At 33.4% G+C, this 17,842-nt stretch overlaps 1 protein-coding gene and 1 non-coding gene across 2 annotated transcripts in view; both read left to right on the top strand.

Annotated features, from left to right (window-relative positions):
• Positions 1 to 17,164, top strand: part of Smp_123840 (hypothetical protein) — a gene marked incomplete at both ends in the record, with an annotated part of 29,242 nt that extends 12,078 nt beyond the window's left edge. Inside the window, 5 exons of the mRNA XM_018793162.1 lie at positions 1,696 to 1,970; positions 4,310 to 4,478; positions 6,877 to 6,972; positions 14,170 to 14,311; positions 16,330 to 17,164. Of these exons, the coding sequence (XP_018647702.1) occupies positions 1,696 to 1,970; positions 4,310 to 4,478; positions 6,877 to 6,972; positions 14,170 to 14,311; positions 16,330 to 17,164 (1,517 nt within the window). The remainder of the gene's footprint in view (positions 1 to 1,695; positions 1,971 to 4,309; positions 4,479 to 6,876; positions 6,973 to 14,169; positions 14,312 to 16,329) is intronic.
• On the top strand, positions 14,507 to 14,577 carry Smp_tRNA_01539_Pseudo_TTG.1.1. Its single transcript has one exon. It is a non-coding gene (tRNA).
• Positions 17,165 to 17,842: the final 678 nt, after the last annotated feature.

Below are 17,842 nucleotides of genomic sequence, written 5' to 3'. Positions count from 1 at the left end.
AACGGTAAAAAATATCACAAATTCTCCAATAAAGTTATTATGTTTCATTACAATTCTTACACGTTGATGTTTTAGATCAAGCAGTACATTAATACTGACTCTACACTAATATATATATATATATATATATATATATATATATATATATATGATTTGCAATAACGGTTCACTTAAAGACATAATTAGCCATCTAACATCTTATTGCCTCTATATAGATGATACTTTCATAGTATTAGAAAAAGAACATGAAAAAGGAGAAGATATTTTCCTTAATAACATCCATCCATCAATTACTTTTACACTAGACGAAGAACAGAATGATAGTCTTCGTTTCTAGATGTTCAACTAACTAGAAGAGCAGATGGAGCTTTAAAAAGAGGGTTACATAGAAAGTCTAAAGTTGGACAATACACTCATTTCTATAGTACAGTACCAATCAAATACAAAAGAAACTTGATAAAGATCCTGACTCATTGTGTTAGAATGATTTGCTCGGATGACATTACTTTAGATGAATCGGTTAATATTCGCAACTTGCTTAGTAGGAATGGATACTCAATGAAATTCATCGACAAACACATGAAGGAGACAATAAGATGGACTAGGGTACTTACCGTTCCGAAGAAGGTATTGTTCTTAGAATTACAATTCCTAAATGATGCTGCGGAATAAATCATGACATAGGGGTTAAAAAAGGCAGTAGAGAAAACATTTAATGCAGCCAGACTGAGTTCAGTCTTTTACAACCGCCACACAATAAGAACGGTTAATAAAGACAAATGGCCTGAATTCTCCACGTTTATGTGTATTTACCAATTCAACTCCTCTTGTGGAGTCAGTTATAATATAGGGCGTACAATTCGGCAAGTTCTTCAACGAATAAGGGAACACCATACGTCGTCGTTGAGCTAAGGACAGATAAAGGTGATTAAAGCTTTTAAGGTCATCTTCCATATTCCATCAAATTCGCCGCATGGTTTACGAGTTCGTCTTTCGCACATTGCTGAAGCCATCGCAATCCCTGTTCACAAACCAAACCTTTGTATGCAAAAGAAGTTTGTACAACCACTCTCGCTACCTTGGCTATCGGTATAGGGGAGTTTGTAGCAGAACTTTGGTAAACAATTTCAATATTCCTTCCATTTTTCGAATTTTTGTATTTTATTTATTCTCAACATTTGTCTCTTGATTTTTACATAACTAATATATTACTGACCATTCTTTCTTCTCTTTTTATATGTTATGCAACGTAAAAACAGCTTGATTTTGGAATAATTACTATGATTATTAATAATCCTCTTCCTGATCTTAAGTGATTGCCTAAGTAAGAGAAGTCCTTAAGTAGACCACAAAATAAACCTTTGGAATAAAAATTTATTTCTATCCAATAACTACTGTAAAAGCTGAGGAACTACTAATTAGTGGTGATAAGTATAGATACAATCAGTAATACCATAGAAAAAGAAATGTTTGAAAGTGTTATACCATAATAAAAAGGATAACAAATATTGATTGAACAGCTAAGTTAATAGAAATCTTTTAGCGAACATAGTAGTAATTTCTTATAACCACCCACTGGTGCAATAACCTGTTTGCGTATGGGATCTGTTACACTAATCATAAAGATTCATCTCACCGAAGATGATTACATTTAATGAATGTTACTTGCACACTTTTATAACATTATTTTATCAGCCGGTACAACTTTCCTATATGGTTTCAATCAAGACCAAATGATCAATATCACTGTGAATAACTGGACTTTAACAACCATCAGTGAAACTATAGGTTACTTACGTTTAATATATAAAGATCATTTAAGAAATACAAGACAAGATGAATTTATACTTGGTATTCAAATAATTCCAATGAAAATTGACAGTAAATCAAATCATTCTATTTCTACCATAGCAACTTTACTATTTATTACAAACCTAAAACAAACAGGTGACTTTATACATTTATTTTTAGTAAGTACATTTTTTATGCTATACCTAGCATCTTATTATGTTAATTATGTTGAATAATTTAACAGAATGTCAAAATGAATATTCACTTTTGTTGTCTAATGAATGCCATGCTGTAAACATAAATAGAACATAGTTGAAAGCATGCGTCAATTGAAGCTAGACCACCATAAAAAACCTGGAAGCGCTGGACGGCCGTTTTGTCCCATTGTGGGACTCCTCAGCAGTGCGCTCCCACGACCTCACCTCGCGAGATTCGAACTCAGGACCTACCGGTCTAGAGCCAGAGCGCTCAACCGATAGACTATTGAGCCGGCATCCGATGGTGTTTTATTTCAACTATGAAAATATTGAAATCTCTACAAAACCCCTTCTGATAATAATTATAACACTTATGATCAGAAAGGCTTTTGTGGAGATTTCTGTATTTTCATAGTTGATATCATGAGTCAATTGAAGCTAGATCACCATGGAAAACCTGGAAGCACTGAATGGCCGTTTTGTTCTATTGTTTGACTCTTATGGAGGTGTTTGAAATTCTATAATTGAAAATGACGGGAAAATTCAATTGAATTCAAGAGTTGCTAACTGTTCCTAAAATGATCGATTTTACTTCATCGAAGACTTGATGAACACTTATTTATTTATTCAGACTTATTATTATATGCTTCTCCTGTCCACCACCAATTTAACTGCACAAAATACATTATAAATACGTTTCTTAATGAATGCTTTGAGTATATTTCTTCATATGAATAACAAGTTCATCTATATCTAAAAAGATATTCCAATCAGGGTCTTTGTCATAATTTCATTACCTTAGCACAAACTGTTTCAGCTACCACTAGTATCCTAAATCATACGCCTCAACAGCTAAGGTTAATCTTGAATTGAGTTTGAGGACGGTCCTAACTCTTATTGAGACGTATCGTCTTCATCTAATCCAAGCCTTGAGTTCTGATTAGAGATAATAGTAGACAAATTTTAATTGTAATATTTCAGGCGCCGAATTCGTCTACCTCAAACACTTGTCAACTTATCAACATGAATTATCAGATTGCAACGAACCTCAAATATGAAATCATAATTGCCAGAGAACCAAAGAGACAGTGCATAGTGAATTAGCAATAATTGAGGAATCATAAACAGTATAACAATCGTTAGTAGGCCCCACATTATAGCCCAATATAACATTTTACACTATGAAACTGACGTATTTCGATAGTCACTGAACATTAATTCAATTATACATAGATCGACTAACCTTTTAAGTCATATACTTTCTTCGAGTTAGTAAGTTGTATGGGTTAAATATTTGTGAAAGATATTTACATATATTTAGTAATCATTATTGAAATGTTACAACAACAACAACTTAAATTAATTTATGCTCAAAGGCTAATTCAAGCATAAATAAACAGAAGTATAGTAAATTGTAGACACTTATATAATATTTCATTAAACTGTCTATCATCTTCATTAACAATCATTGTAGACATAACTGGCAATATGTTAAAAAATACTCCAGTTAAAACCTGCGCACAGCGATTTTCAAATTATTATTTTCAATAAAACCTAATGCAGCATAGTGAGCAGTTTACTCAGTATTCTTTGAGACAGAAAATACATAATGATGTAACTGGTAATTAAGTGGGTTTACTATTCCAAGAGCCAGACAATATTAATAAGGATGCAAATATGCCAATATGAGACTGATCAAGTACAGTTCTAAACATCACTAGGAACATTCAAACAACCAATACATAATGAATTTATTATGAATGATTCTCTAGATAATTGCCATTATTGGTTTATAACATGACAATTAACAGCTTCATAGTGTAGAGTTGCATGGTTATACCACTGCTGTATTACAAACAACAAGGATAATAGAAATATCCCATAGTCTATGATTTTCATTTGTTCATTAGATAATCAGAAGGGGATTTTGTGGAGATTTTAGTATTTTCATAGTTGAAACCATGAGTCAACTGAAGCTAGACAACCATGGAAAACTTGGAAGCACTGGATGCCGGCTCCGTGGTCTATCGGTTAAGTGCTCTGGAGCGAGACTGGTAGGTTCTGGGTTCGAATCTTGCGAGGCGGGATCGTGGATGCGCACTGCTGAGGAGTCCCATAATAGGACGAAACGGCCGTCCAGTGCTTCCAGGTTTTCCATGGTGGTCTACCTTCAATTGACTCATGGTTTGAGCAATGAATACATTAGATAATATTGAATGGAATTAATCCTCAAAAACCATTTGACTAAACGTGTTTCTACTTTTTAAAAGATATTTTGAAAGGAATTAGAATTCACAGGAAATATTTTAATTGTGTTTCAGGAATCAGATAGAGTAAAACTTACTTATGACATGGGTGGAGGTATCGTTCATATTATTGGTCCTAATTTATCAGTGAATGATGGATTTTACCACAGAATACGTGGTTATCGAGTGGATCATCGTATTATTCTAGAAGTAGACAACATAAGACAAATGTATGAAGTGAATAGTAAGCAAAAAGTGAATTCATTTGAGATAAATTAGATTATGATCGCATTCTTCTTGATTTTAAATGGAAAATAAATGTTACAAATAATAACTCAACTCATTCAGTAGGATTAATTAGGTCATCAGTGTATCAGCTTGAGAGTTAATTTATTATATATATCAGTATAGGGTTGTGGAGATTGTTGAATTTTGATAAAAAATCATTAATCGATTGTTGTTAAGCCACCATTGAAAACGTGGATTAATTACACAGCCGTTTCGTCCCACTACGAGACTCCTCAACAGTGCGCGTCCACGCTCCCGCACGCGGCATTCGAACCAAGAACCTTCGGTCTCGCGCGCGGCCGTCTAGTACTTCCAGGTTTTCAATGATGGTTTAACATTGTTCGATTCGTGACCTCAACATATATATATAGTTTGGTGCAGTCTAATTACTAATCATCTTATCGAATGGAAAACTCCCACACTTTCAAAATGACTAAACATCACGAGTTAAGATCTCTTGTTAGAATATCTAGAACGCAGCTTAATCGAAGTCACTAGTGAGGATATAATACTGTTATTGTCAACTATTTTGTGTACATTAGGTGGTGGTTTTCCAGGATTTAAAATAAAAAGTAAATCATTGAAAACAGGAAGCTATAGAAAACCATTTCATCCTACTGTCGAACTTCTAAGCGTCAACAACACAATCAAAATTTAGTCAATGTCAAAGAGTCTTATATAGAAACAAAATGACTCTGCCATTTTAAATAATTTCAATCCATGACAGTAAAACTCCAGAAATAAAATTAATTTTCACAAAAGCCTCTCAGACATAGTATCAGTAATATTATTAGTAAAATATCAAGGTTAAGATATGACATACTTTTACTGCACACAGACTCCAGGCCTCAATTAACAAGTAACTGAAACGTCAGTTACTTTCGGTTCAAGATTTCAACAGATGGCTTCTGTGAGAAATGTTGAAATCAGTATAATATTTAGTATGAGTCTAGTTGACCACATGTTCCAAGTTCAAGTTGTCCTCATCTTTTACTTTGATAACTCTACTGTTTGCAGGGTTGTTACTGACTTTCTAGCCTCTTCCTACAACCCACAGACTACTTTAACATTTCAAATCGAAGAATAGAGAAAAAGCACGAAATGTGATTAAAGCCTTTATCCTGAGGTTAATTATTTGCAGAAAACCGAGTGTATATATGGGGTTGCAGGTGACTTTGTTCTCCCAGAGACTAGTGGAACCACTCTAAATACAGTAACAAGTGGTTATCCAGTCAAAAAGGGACACAATTCTTTATTGATCTAAGTATTTCTGAAAAGCTTCTACTCGATGCTGATTAAGCAAAACATTTCCAGCCTGTTTCTGTGGTTTTAAAGACTTTGTTGAGAAAGATTTTTGAACTCTTGACATACGTATTTGATATTTTTAGGCAAGTAAATTTGTTGTCAAAGTGCTTTTGCGAAAATAATTCACTGACGCTAGACATAAGTAGTAATATTTCAAAATTGTGAGTTATTCACTTAATCACTTCACTCACAAATGGTTAATGAGAACTAAACAAATGAACTTGTGTATGGATACTGTATTCAAATATTATTCATATTTATACTCGCATAGTTTTGTATAACTATCATGACTTATATCGCCTGGCAGATAAACCATTACTATCTCTTGAAGATATCTTTGTAAGTGAAGTTTGTTCTTCCTGTGGCTAACCTACAGAAGATTAGTGGTTGTTTTTAAATTGAAGTTTATAGCTGATATTTTTAGTTGATATATTGTAGAATTTTAGCTGTGATTACAGCATCATATGGTGTTTAACATAAGATTGAATGTACTTTAAATTTTCTAGGCTCTGACAATTAAACCTGTAAATCTTAAGAATTATTCAATGAAAGATTTCGAATCTTTAGTTGATAAAAGAGTCATCAGTATAGGGTTGTAGAGAATGTTAAGTTTTGATTGAGATCATGAATGAATCAATGTTAGATCACCATTGAAAACCTGAAAGCGCTGCACGGCCGTTTCATCATGGTATGGGACAGTGCACATCTTCGATCCCGCTCGTGGGATTTGAACCCGTGACCTTCAGTTTCGCGCGCGAACGCCTAAGCTCTAGACCGTCCTCCATTGTCATCAGTGAGTAACTGCCTCACATACAACACAGTTGAACTCCGCCGGTCACGGCTTCTCACTAAAACTTCAGGAAATCTATCTTGAAGCTAGTCACTAATGAGCACATGACAATTATCAGTATATGGTTGTGGAGATTATTTAGTTTCACAAATTATTGAAGTTTTACCTCAACAAAGAATACTCATTTTATTTGTTACTGATGTTTATGTGTGTATACATCCATTATGTGTATGTTGTTTGAAATCAATCGATTTTGTAGGGACGTATGGTAAAAGTTTCAATAATCAAGAGGTAATTTGGATTGGACATGCACCAATACTGAACAAAACTGATATATTTCACGGACATATGACTGGTAAGTAATACGTTATGTGTAATAATTTATGAAAACAAACGTTGGTCACCTTTTTATATTTTTAAATAAATAGTTATAAAGTCCACTCAGCAACACTTTCGAAATCTATCTTTCCTATCTCTGTATTTCTTTTTATTTATGAGGCTTTTAATGACTGATGAGATTGAATTTAGATTGTCCATTTCAATGAGTTTAACTTGATATATGAATTCCATTGTATTGTATTATTGACTTAAGCCCTCAAATGATTGGAAAACATAGACAACACTTCTAACCAGATGAATAGATTCACGTAACGTAAATTTATACAAAATACCAACATAGAACAAAGCTGGTGATATATCATATATGATTAAAAGAAGTTAGCTTGTTGAACACATATTCTACAATTACTTAAAACATGACTGATAAGCCTAATCTTTGGGTATCGTATCATAAATTCCACAAGACACAAGAATCATTGCAGGCTTCGAGTCCCTTATTATACTGAGAGTGCACGTTTAAAAATTGCTTAATCAAGTCAATTTTTCACAATGAACGATAGTTCAACAAGACGAAGTTAAAATATTATCATTCAAATGCTTGTGATTCGAGGCAGTATCGAGGCAATTCGCCTAGGATGCACGCGTGCCAATAAGTGATTGATCAATTACAGTCCTAAACAATGATGAGCACATTCAAACAACCAATACAAAATGAATTTAAAATTCAATACAATACACAGGTTAGTGACTATCTGGACGCAGTTGATATGTGGATAACGTGATGGAGTTTGAAGCGAACTATACCGGTTTTGAGTTCCTAAGCGGACATCAACTCTGAGATGCATGTAAATCCAGCTGACGAGTCTCAAATAAGATGAAACGCGCGTACTGGATTCCACTTCTGGCCACTATCCATCTCTGCCTGTAATGTTTGTGATATGAAGCAGTGTCTAGGAAATCCGTACGGGATGCACATATGCCAATAAGAGATTGATCAATTACAGTCTTAAACATCAATGGAAAAATTCGATCAACCAGCTCAGAAAGAATTCAACTTGATATGGTTTTCATTTGAACTGTTAGACGATTACTTTTTTCTCGAATCAATTTTATTATATCTTGTCGAAACTTCCTTATTACTGCTATACTGACTAAAAGACTGAACGGCGGATGGACTAATTAAAATACGTAGGTATAGTTAAGCAAATTACATAATATCCAATTGGAGAGCTGGTAAACGATAAGTCTGCTGCTTAATTACTTGTTACTGACTTTCCAAGCCCCTTCATATAGCCTCCAAACTATTCTTATATTCAAACTGAGCAGTATAAAAAGAGCGCCAAATATGAGTGAAGTCTTTGCCGCATGTTTAACGAATGTTCTGAAAATGTGGTTCACGTGTAGGGTTTCAGATGACCTACATCTTCTCGAGACTCCAGGAAACACACTAAACGTAGTAGCAAACAACATTTACCAATATTTAATGGAAACGTAAGACATCCTTTATTTTTCCTTCATCTTACTAACTATTTCTAAGACGCTTATATTCAATTTTATTTGGATTAAACATTACTATCCTTTTTCTGTAATTCTAGAGATTTTAATGAAAATCTGTTTGACTTATCTTTGGTTTAAAATATACCGATGCCCAGAAAAGAAAGACGAGCTTTAAAAATTTTTTAAAGTGTAAAGACTTAGTTTATGCATAGGGGAGTTGTTCATTTCTATAAAGATACAAAAGATGGTCACGTAAGTCATGCTGTTTATTCAATGGAATAATTTGGATTTCACTCAGTATTAGTGTAGCAACATGAGGACAAACCAAAATGATGAGAAAATCTTTAGTCGCACTATTTACTTTTCATTAAAATATCTGAATGGAAATTTTCGCTTCACTTAAAAACTGTCATTATTTCACAATGAAGGATTGATAGATATTGACAATTAAGAATCATGACTTGTCTAACATAAATACAAAGATAATGATAATCTATGAAAGAATTCAAATGCCTTAAGATAACACGCAAGTAGAAACATTTTGCCATGAGATCTATGCTTGGAGTAACTGAACAAAACAGGGATATAATAGCGCAGTTTGCCAGTAAAACAGAACTGTTTATATATATATACATAAGAAATATCTTTCTCTGTCTAGTATAATATTATAATATTTGTTGCAAATTCAGGATACTTGTCAGTTGATGTTTCATTATCATTAAGACAATGTCTGTCATTTTGTTGATTAGTTTTCATCAGTCGTAATACATTTTCTGTTGTAAGTTTGCTTCTTAGTTTCTTTTGCACCTTTGCATTTCTCCCAGTTTTTTCAGAGGTTTTACATTTTGTCTGTTCTCATCTAAACTTAAATATTATTTTATCTTTCCACGGTCCATGTGTCCAAGGTTGTGAGTAGAAGCAGTCAACAGGAAACCCTGGACATGGGTTTTATAGTATTTGGAATTCATCAGCAATGTGTACACATAATCTTTAGGGAACTATGGGTTTAATTCTGTGTTACCTAAATTCATAGAGACTGATCTTCTCTAGGACTGAGATATAATTACAATTGATGGATCGTCGGACAGTGATTAATTTCATATATGCTAAGCCCTTCTTATTGTCGATCGAATCAAGTTGTAATATAGTCACTGGTCTGAGTGACTCAACATCGTATACACTATGTTGAGACGTATGGATGCATTTGAAAGTCCAAACATATTTCACTATAATCCTCCAAGTTCATTCACTCTATATTATTCATATGGTCATCACGATAACCTTCATTTGTCCACCAGTAAAATCACTCTACTGTGAATTTTGTAATTGTGTTTTTGACACCTAGTTTTTGGCATGTTCTATACGTTTGAGTCATTCAAATAATTTACTCGGCATACGAACAGGCACTAAAATGGGAAACATGTCAATTGTAGTAGGTTTTAAATGATTTTATCTTTTTGCAATCTGTACTAGTACTAGAAACTAAAAGATGGAATAACCATATAGAATTGTCGTTCATATCACCATCCCGGTAACTATTAATGGACGATTATTCTATACATATTCTTATTGTTTAACTATTCAGTAATTAGATTGTGCATATCTATATTCATCTTATTATAAGCTTCATTCTGACCTATGAATTATTATTATACGATTTACTGTCCTTAAATTATATTCAGTTTATTGATTATTGTCTCCCACGTTCACAGCCACATTTGGCTTGATCTTGTACAAATGTTATATTCTATTTTATGGTGTGATGCGGTCTGTCTGTCTGGTATATAAACCGAGTATGCTTGAAATAAATGATTTGCATAGATTCGCATAGCGGAAGCTGTAATTAGTGTTCTGGACTCAATTGGAAGGGTTGGCGGACAAGGGACCAATAAGTACGCTAGACTACTCATACTGGTTGAACGTCATTGACTTGTCACAGTGTTAAGATCGGAAAAGTCGTGTTTCGATTGGCGGATAATTCACGTGATAAAAAGCCGGACATAAGATCATAACAAATTGGCGACGGCCTTTTATAAAGTCAAAACACCTTCGATCTGTAATTTTATAAGCTGACTATATTGAATGTAATTTTAATTTACCTCTAAACATTGCATTTAGTAATGGTCTCATATGATTATCTTGTACTTAACTAATACCATTTCGTTACGCACTTTTGGCTGTTGCCCCTCGTGGAACTTGAGTCGCCAACCAGAGATCTCCAACCGACTCCGTGCTGGTATCTTCTTTCTAGTTGGTGACAAGTATTATTTAGCCTTTTGATATCTGCCTTGGGTTCCCGGAGAAATTTGTTTTTTGATCTTTCTGTTTTCCTTTTGCCTTCAGGAATCTGAGTTAGGGCTTGCCTCGTGATGCAGTTTGATGGTTTCAGTAATGTGTTTCCCATCCACCGTCAGCGTCTTTCCTAATTTCCTCTTGATCTAGGAGCTTGTTTGTCCCCTACCATAGTAGGTTGTTGCTGATGGTGTCTGGCCAACGGATGTGGGATATCTTAGTCAAAAATCTGTTTATAAATACCTATACGTTTTTGATTATAATCTTAGTAGTTCTTCAAGTTTTAGCTCCTTACGTTTGTGTTGAAAATTATGATTTTGGTGCTGGATGATAGTTATTTTCGAGTTCCAAATATTATTCAATTATAGGAGTACCGCCCTTACTTTGCCAGTCCGTCACTCCACAACTGCATCAGATTCTCTTTGTTTGTCAGTGACACTGCGCAAGTACATAAGACTGCCCACTTCTCCAATAGCTTTTTCCTCAAGTAATATTTGGTTGGTGCTCATTGTGCTGTATGTTAAGATTTCGTTTTTTCCTTGTGTTTTTGTTGAGGCCTAATAATGCAATGACTGCTGCTACACTGGCTGTCTTCACCTGCTTTTGTTGATGTGTATGAGATAGAAAGGCTAGTTCATCTGAAAAGTTCAGATTGTCTAGCTGGTTCTTAACTGTCCATTGTAGTTCTTGTTACTGGTAAGATTCCGAGGTCTTCATAACCCAGTCAACCACCAGAAGGAAGCGAAAAAATGGGTGTAAACAGTCTTCCCTGTCAATGGTCGTCAATTGAAATGCGATTATGAGCTGTCTCCATGAACCACTTTCGAGTATAGTCCATCCCTATGATAGTCATAATCTTCTCGGATACATCATAATGATGAAGACGGTTCCATAAAGTTCTCCTAACCACGTTGTCGAATGCCTTCTCATAATAGATGAAGTCAGTGGATTGTAATGAGTTTCATCCAATTGATTGTTTAAAAATTATCCGCAGTGTCACAATTTGGAGATACACGATCTATCCTCACGGAATCCGGCCTGTTGATCACGAGGTTGGGTGTCTACCAAATCTTCCACTCAGTTAGAAAAGTATTGTTAAAAACCGTCCCCGGTATCGATAGTAGTGTGATGTGTTTTTAGTTCTCACACTTACTGAGATCTTTCTTTGGTTTCTTGATGAAACATCCTTCTTTCTAGTTTATCAGTACTTGGTCTCCCTCTCAAATCTTCCTGAATATAACGTTGAGCATCTCCGTAGTTCTTCAAAGTGTTCTACCCACCTGTTCCTCTGCTCTTAAATCTCAGTGATTGACTTGCCGTTTTTATCTTTGACCAGTCACTTTGATTTACTATATTTTCGTGCTAGTTTCTTCATTTTGCCATGTAGTTGTTTCATATTACCCTCTCTTGCAGCTTTTTCCGCTGTCACTGTTAGGTCTTCGACGTATTTCTGCTTGTCGCCTTTAATGCCCTCTTCACTTACTTGTTTGCTTCTGTACATTCAGTTTGTGCCTTCATCTTCTCTGCTTTCTTACGGCTGTTTTTGATTTCTGTCTTCTTCTTCTCCCTTACTTGGATCTTGTTTGGGTTTCGAAAGAGATCCATTCCTTATGATGATGCTTCTTGCGGTCCAGAACATACTGAAGCGTTGAAATTGGTGCATCTTTAGTCCGTTTCTAGTTGTTCTCCATAATATTTCCCTTTTTTTGTTGAGTAGATCTTGTAAGGCTTGGAACCTGTTGCTGAGAGTTATCTTGAATTTGTCAGTATCTCGAAAATAAGCTGTATTATACCTTTATAATTTTGTTTCTCCAATACACAGTGCTTCTTTAGCTTCATCTGAAGCTATGTTAGCTCCTCTCTTCGTTCTCACACCTCTTATTGATCTTTTGAATTTTTTGGTTCTCTGTAGTGTGATCCGGTGAGACTCATGCAACTTTATGTATGCTTCTGTGGTGGAATATTGTACCGCTTATAAACATATTGTTAAATGATGCTAGTATCATATATGTTACATATTATGTCATTTGTTTAATTCTTAGATGAACATTTCTATCTAGTTCATTTGTGTGTGGATTTTAATATATTTATTTATCGCCTATGCATATTTACGTATAAAACTACTCTGGCAGGGTAATTAATCTCAGAGCTAACAATCATAAAAAAGAAAAATTTAAGTTAAATAAAAGAGAAAACTTTTCGGTTTCAGTAGACTTGGAAGTATATTTCATTCATTGTTACGAAACTGGACTTCTGAAGTTCTAGAAGCAGATCAGGTTGTCTAGTTCTACGTTATTACATGTTAGTTCTTTCTTCAAATGATAATTTTGACGACATTTTTCATATATTTTCTCATTAATATTTACTGCCACCTGATTGGTTGCTATTGCTTTTAGTTCGACGTGTTATGTGTCCTAAGGTCGTTACTTGTTACTATAAAAATAAAAACCATTCCTTTGTAGTATTCTGAATTCTGTTATCCTGGAAGTTACTTCTTTATCAGTGTGGTTCATTAGTGGTATAGTGTTGTTGTGTGACAGATAGCCAGTCTATCAAAGTTCCTACTTGTTGAGTCGTATAAGAAGAATCCTCAATCGTTCATAAATAGAATTTATTGTTGGCAAGTCGGAAATCCCGATATCTTAGTTTTTATTATGAGAAAATAATTCTTTTTTGTTTAACAATTAGACATGTAAAGAGGTTTTAGTCAGTCGGTTTTACCATATTTCGTAATGACATTACTTAATGACTCACACTCCAATTGTGTAGTCATTTTCGTACAATCTATTACACAATCCTAGATAATCGCTCTTTGAATGGTTTTTGTGTCAAATTTTCTTAGATCGGCAAAATGGAGTATTTGTGTTAGTTCAAATGTCTTGAAGAGCTGTAATCTCACGATTTTAAACGGCCATATAAAGAAGCGTTATGAACAGTAGTAAGAAAATTATTGAACATATCGGTGGATTATGACAGGGTAACTGACAGAAATAAAAATGTTTTTGAATGCTTATAAGGATATGCTCTATTTCTGTAACTATTTTGAAGTCAGAAACATGGTGGATTTATCAAATCTTGACTTCTAAATTCCTCTAACATTGATCTTAATGGTGTGACTCTAAGAACAACCATTAGTGCCACATAATATTAAGACTTGTAATCATGGATTTTCTGTGAGTGGAATTATGTCAGTGTAATTATCCTGCTAATGAAGTTAAACTCAGATTATTGAGGATAGTTGAGTGGTCTGTTCATTCCGGTAAACTTCTTGATATCGTATCTGATACTTTTAAGCGAGTAATGGAATCTATCATCTTGAACTATTGCTGTTTCTATGCCTGTATGAGTCGTTTTACATAGTGTACACGTTTAATTTACATTTTCATGTTTAATTTAATATTCTCTGTTTGTTATCCACCTTTAGGTGTGTATTATAATGGTCTGTTGTTGAATGACCTAGCTGCGGGTCTATCATATCTACCATTTATTCAAGTGGAAAGATTTGGGAAAGTTGAATATGTGCCCACGTTTCAACCGCTTTTAGCCATATCACGTTCAGTTGATGAGTAAGTTAGAAAATATGCCAAATGTATTAGGTAAATGCCCATATATTAGATATTTAATTTTGATTTTCCTGGATTATACACAAAATTATTGAAACAGTTTCATAACGCGAAGGTTACCACTCAAATGAGGCTTACCAAGTACTAGAAAAGATTCTAAAAAATGACAAGAATAAACCATGTTTCGAGAAACACGTTTCAGCTTAGCAAAGTGGATATTGCGATGGCGTTTGAAGCAAACGGTAGTGAGTTCAAGTCCCAGAGTGAACTTCAACTCTGAGATCCAGTTATATCCAGCTGACGAGTCCTAAATAAGAAGAAACGCGCGTCCTGTGTTCCACTGCTAGCCGCTATCCATCATTGTTTATAATGTGATTTGTAATTTAAAACATCTAATGTTTCCTGTATTAGGGACAAAATTAGTTGGATAATGATTAAAAATTTTAATGCTGAGGTCATCTTTAGAAATCAAAGTTACTTTTTCTAATATTCGAGCTACTTTCAATATCTTTATCATTTTATCTGTTTTAACCATCCATTCTAAATGATCACGTTTCATTTGTCGCTAGTAAACAAAGTAAGAACGACAATATTTGTAGAATATGATGAATTCACATAAAGCTAGAACAGGCATGGGTGAAGAATTATACGAATTCATTATATTTCTTGATTTCTCATCGGCTGCTCACAATCATTTTGTATTGAAAGTTAACATTGAACATGTTCCGAAGAACTTCAAACTGAGTGGATTATTCATCACCATTAAAATAAGTGGAGTGTTATGTGAAAGAAGCTAAGAATTAATGTCCTACATTTGTTTGAGTTGATAGTTCTGGAATATTGAGAACAGCTTATTACGCAATATATATATGAGTTCAACTCAGAAGATTGTGGTTACAATTAATCAGGGGAACAATGAGTCACAAGGTTATCAGGTTATTTGGGAATTACTTGTTGAATTTTTATGAACACAAACCTCAAGTTTATGACCTCAATTTGCCGTGCTTTCTGGGGATTTGAGTAAAATAGAATTGGAGTGCTTATCGATATCTTCAAACGGATTACATGAATCCACTTTATAGCTCTTGTCTAAAAGATGGCCTACTGTAATAAGTAGTTCTTCTAATTTATAGTAACTTTTTATACACTAGTGCTTCATGTCATGACACTATTTATTAATTCAGATTACATTTACATAATTTACCATGTTCAATCTAAATCGTGGCTTCAATAAATAATGGGTGATGATAAAAGGAAAATGTAGACTACCAGATGTAATCATGTGACCTGAATTGTTTAAAATTACTAAATATTTAATTTTATGTAATTCCACCAATGATTTTTCTCAAAGACGTTTCACGGTTGATATTATAATGTTTGCTAGCCTTCACTTCCTTAGTTAGTGTCTCAGGAAATAACTCTGTTCAAAATTCCGATTTATTCTTCTCAAATCCGAGGACACTTGTCCATCTGTCAACTAGTTACTCAACCAATGACATTTTTAGGTTAGAAACACTGACCTGGAACAATGACGGGAAACCTTGACTATTATTAGTCCACTGATATAAACGGCTTCTCCTTTCCTTTGAATAAAAGAACACCGCCGGAAAGCTTCGATGATTATATTTCAAGCACACATGAGTCTACATACAGACATAACGGACAACATCAGACCTTGAAAAACGTCATAGTTGACACATTAATAAGCAAAATATGGTAATGAACAAGCTAAATTGTAAATATATAATTAACAATAACTGAAGGACAGTGAAGTGCATAGCAATAGTTGACAGGACGAATAGAAGCTTATAAGAAAGTGAAATATAGAACCATAATAGTTCAATTATGTAGTAATCATACAATAAAAACTCAAACAATGAAAACTGATGAAATAGCTCAAAAATTTCCAACATCTTCAATACTCACCCCAAGAATCAATTGAAAATCACCCACTGACCTTCTATTCCCTTGATTTCATTTATTTTACCTACTATTATTATTATCTGTTTTACTATTTCTAGGTTACTATCATTTGAGTCGAAAAATGTTGATATTCAGAGTTCATCAAACATTCCCGCTGACAGTGCAACAACATATATCAGTCAAGATGACTACAACAACAAAGATGTAATTACAAATATCCTAGAAAGATCATCACAATCTTCACAGATTACTAATTCCATTTTAGGATTTTCATTGTCTACTTTTAAAAACTACACCATTATTTCGAATGAAACATCCAATAATAATAATCATACACATAATACCAACCAATATCAGATGAATCGTAAAAAAGGGAATTTATACATTCAATTAAAGGGGGTTAATAAACAAATTAATATATGGTTGTTAGCTTGTTTAACTTGTATTAGCCTTGTTTTATTCATCTTTCTCACATTTCTAGCATATAAATGTCACTATACTAAATATTTAAACAATCACCGTTCATATCCAAGAAAAATTACACTTGACAAACAACACCATCAATGTTCTTCACGTAAATCTGTAGATACTAATCATAGTCCAACTGATCATTCATTAAAATTAAATGATATGAATTCTAATATAGTCTCAAAATATTTCGAAGATTATACAGATCAATCTGTCTCATCTTTAAATTATACCCCTACATTATCATGCAGTCAAAGAAACCCATCTGTATCCAATATTAAACCAACTTCTTTGATTTTTGTAAATGAATCCGTTAATCTTCCAATCAATTCATCAATGACTGAAAACAAATGTATAATACATAACAATCCTATATCACATATATGTCATATCAATGTAAATAAAGTTCTAATAGATGATTCAGAAAAATGTACATTATCACCTATTCAGGTTAGTTTTGATTAAACAGATCTAACTTATGATTATAAGATTAGTTCATTCTAAACATACCTAGTGCATTTCATCGATAGTCAATGAACCATCCAACATTGATTTTATCATATATACAAGATGTCAATATAATAGAATACATGAACTATGCTAGAATTGTACAAAAAGCATTCTCGTTTATCCCCAGTTATGTATGTTGATCATTCAGTCTTTACATGTGGGGTAACAAGTGATACCATATTATTATTATTATTATTATTATTATCATTATTATTATTATTATTTCATGATCAGATGTACATTTTTACGGCATTACCAAAAAGGAAACCGTTGATTACTCTGCATTCAGTCATAGATACGTGCATGGTTTATGACATCATCACGTGAATAAAATAGGCTAACCATTTGTAAATTACATTCTATTACATAATCAAAATAGATCTGAACAAAATGAACATTTTCATCTGTTTACATTCATTAGATTTTCAACTTCCTTCAAAGATATTTGGCGTTGTTGAATGATGAATCGAAGACATTTCATATAGTAAACTTTTATTAAAGGATACTATCATAAGCATTGTGATGTATTACTATTTAATTTATATCATATTAAACATAACAAAGATCTGATTACTGAAAAAAAAGATAAACTTGAAAACATTTTTTTAAAGAATTAAGTAATTTTCATTTCCA

The sequence above is a fragment of the Schistosoma mansoni genome, chromosome 1 (genome assembly GCF_000237925.1).
Source record: "Schistosoma mansoni strain Puerto Rico chromosome 1, complete genome".
Classification (NCBI taxonomy): domain Eukaryota; kingdom Metazoa; phylum Platyhelminthes; class Trematoda; order Strigeidida; family Schistosomatidae; genus Schistosoma; species Schistosoma mansoni.
Note: the sequence above shows the minus strand (reverse complement) of the source record. Positions and strands in the feature narration are given on the sequence as shown.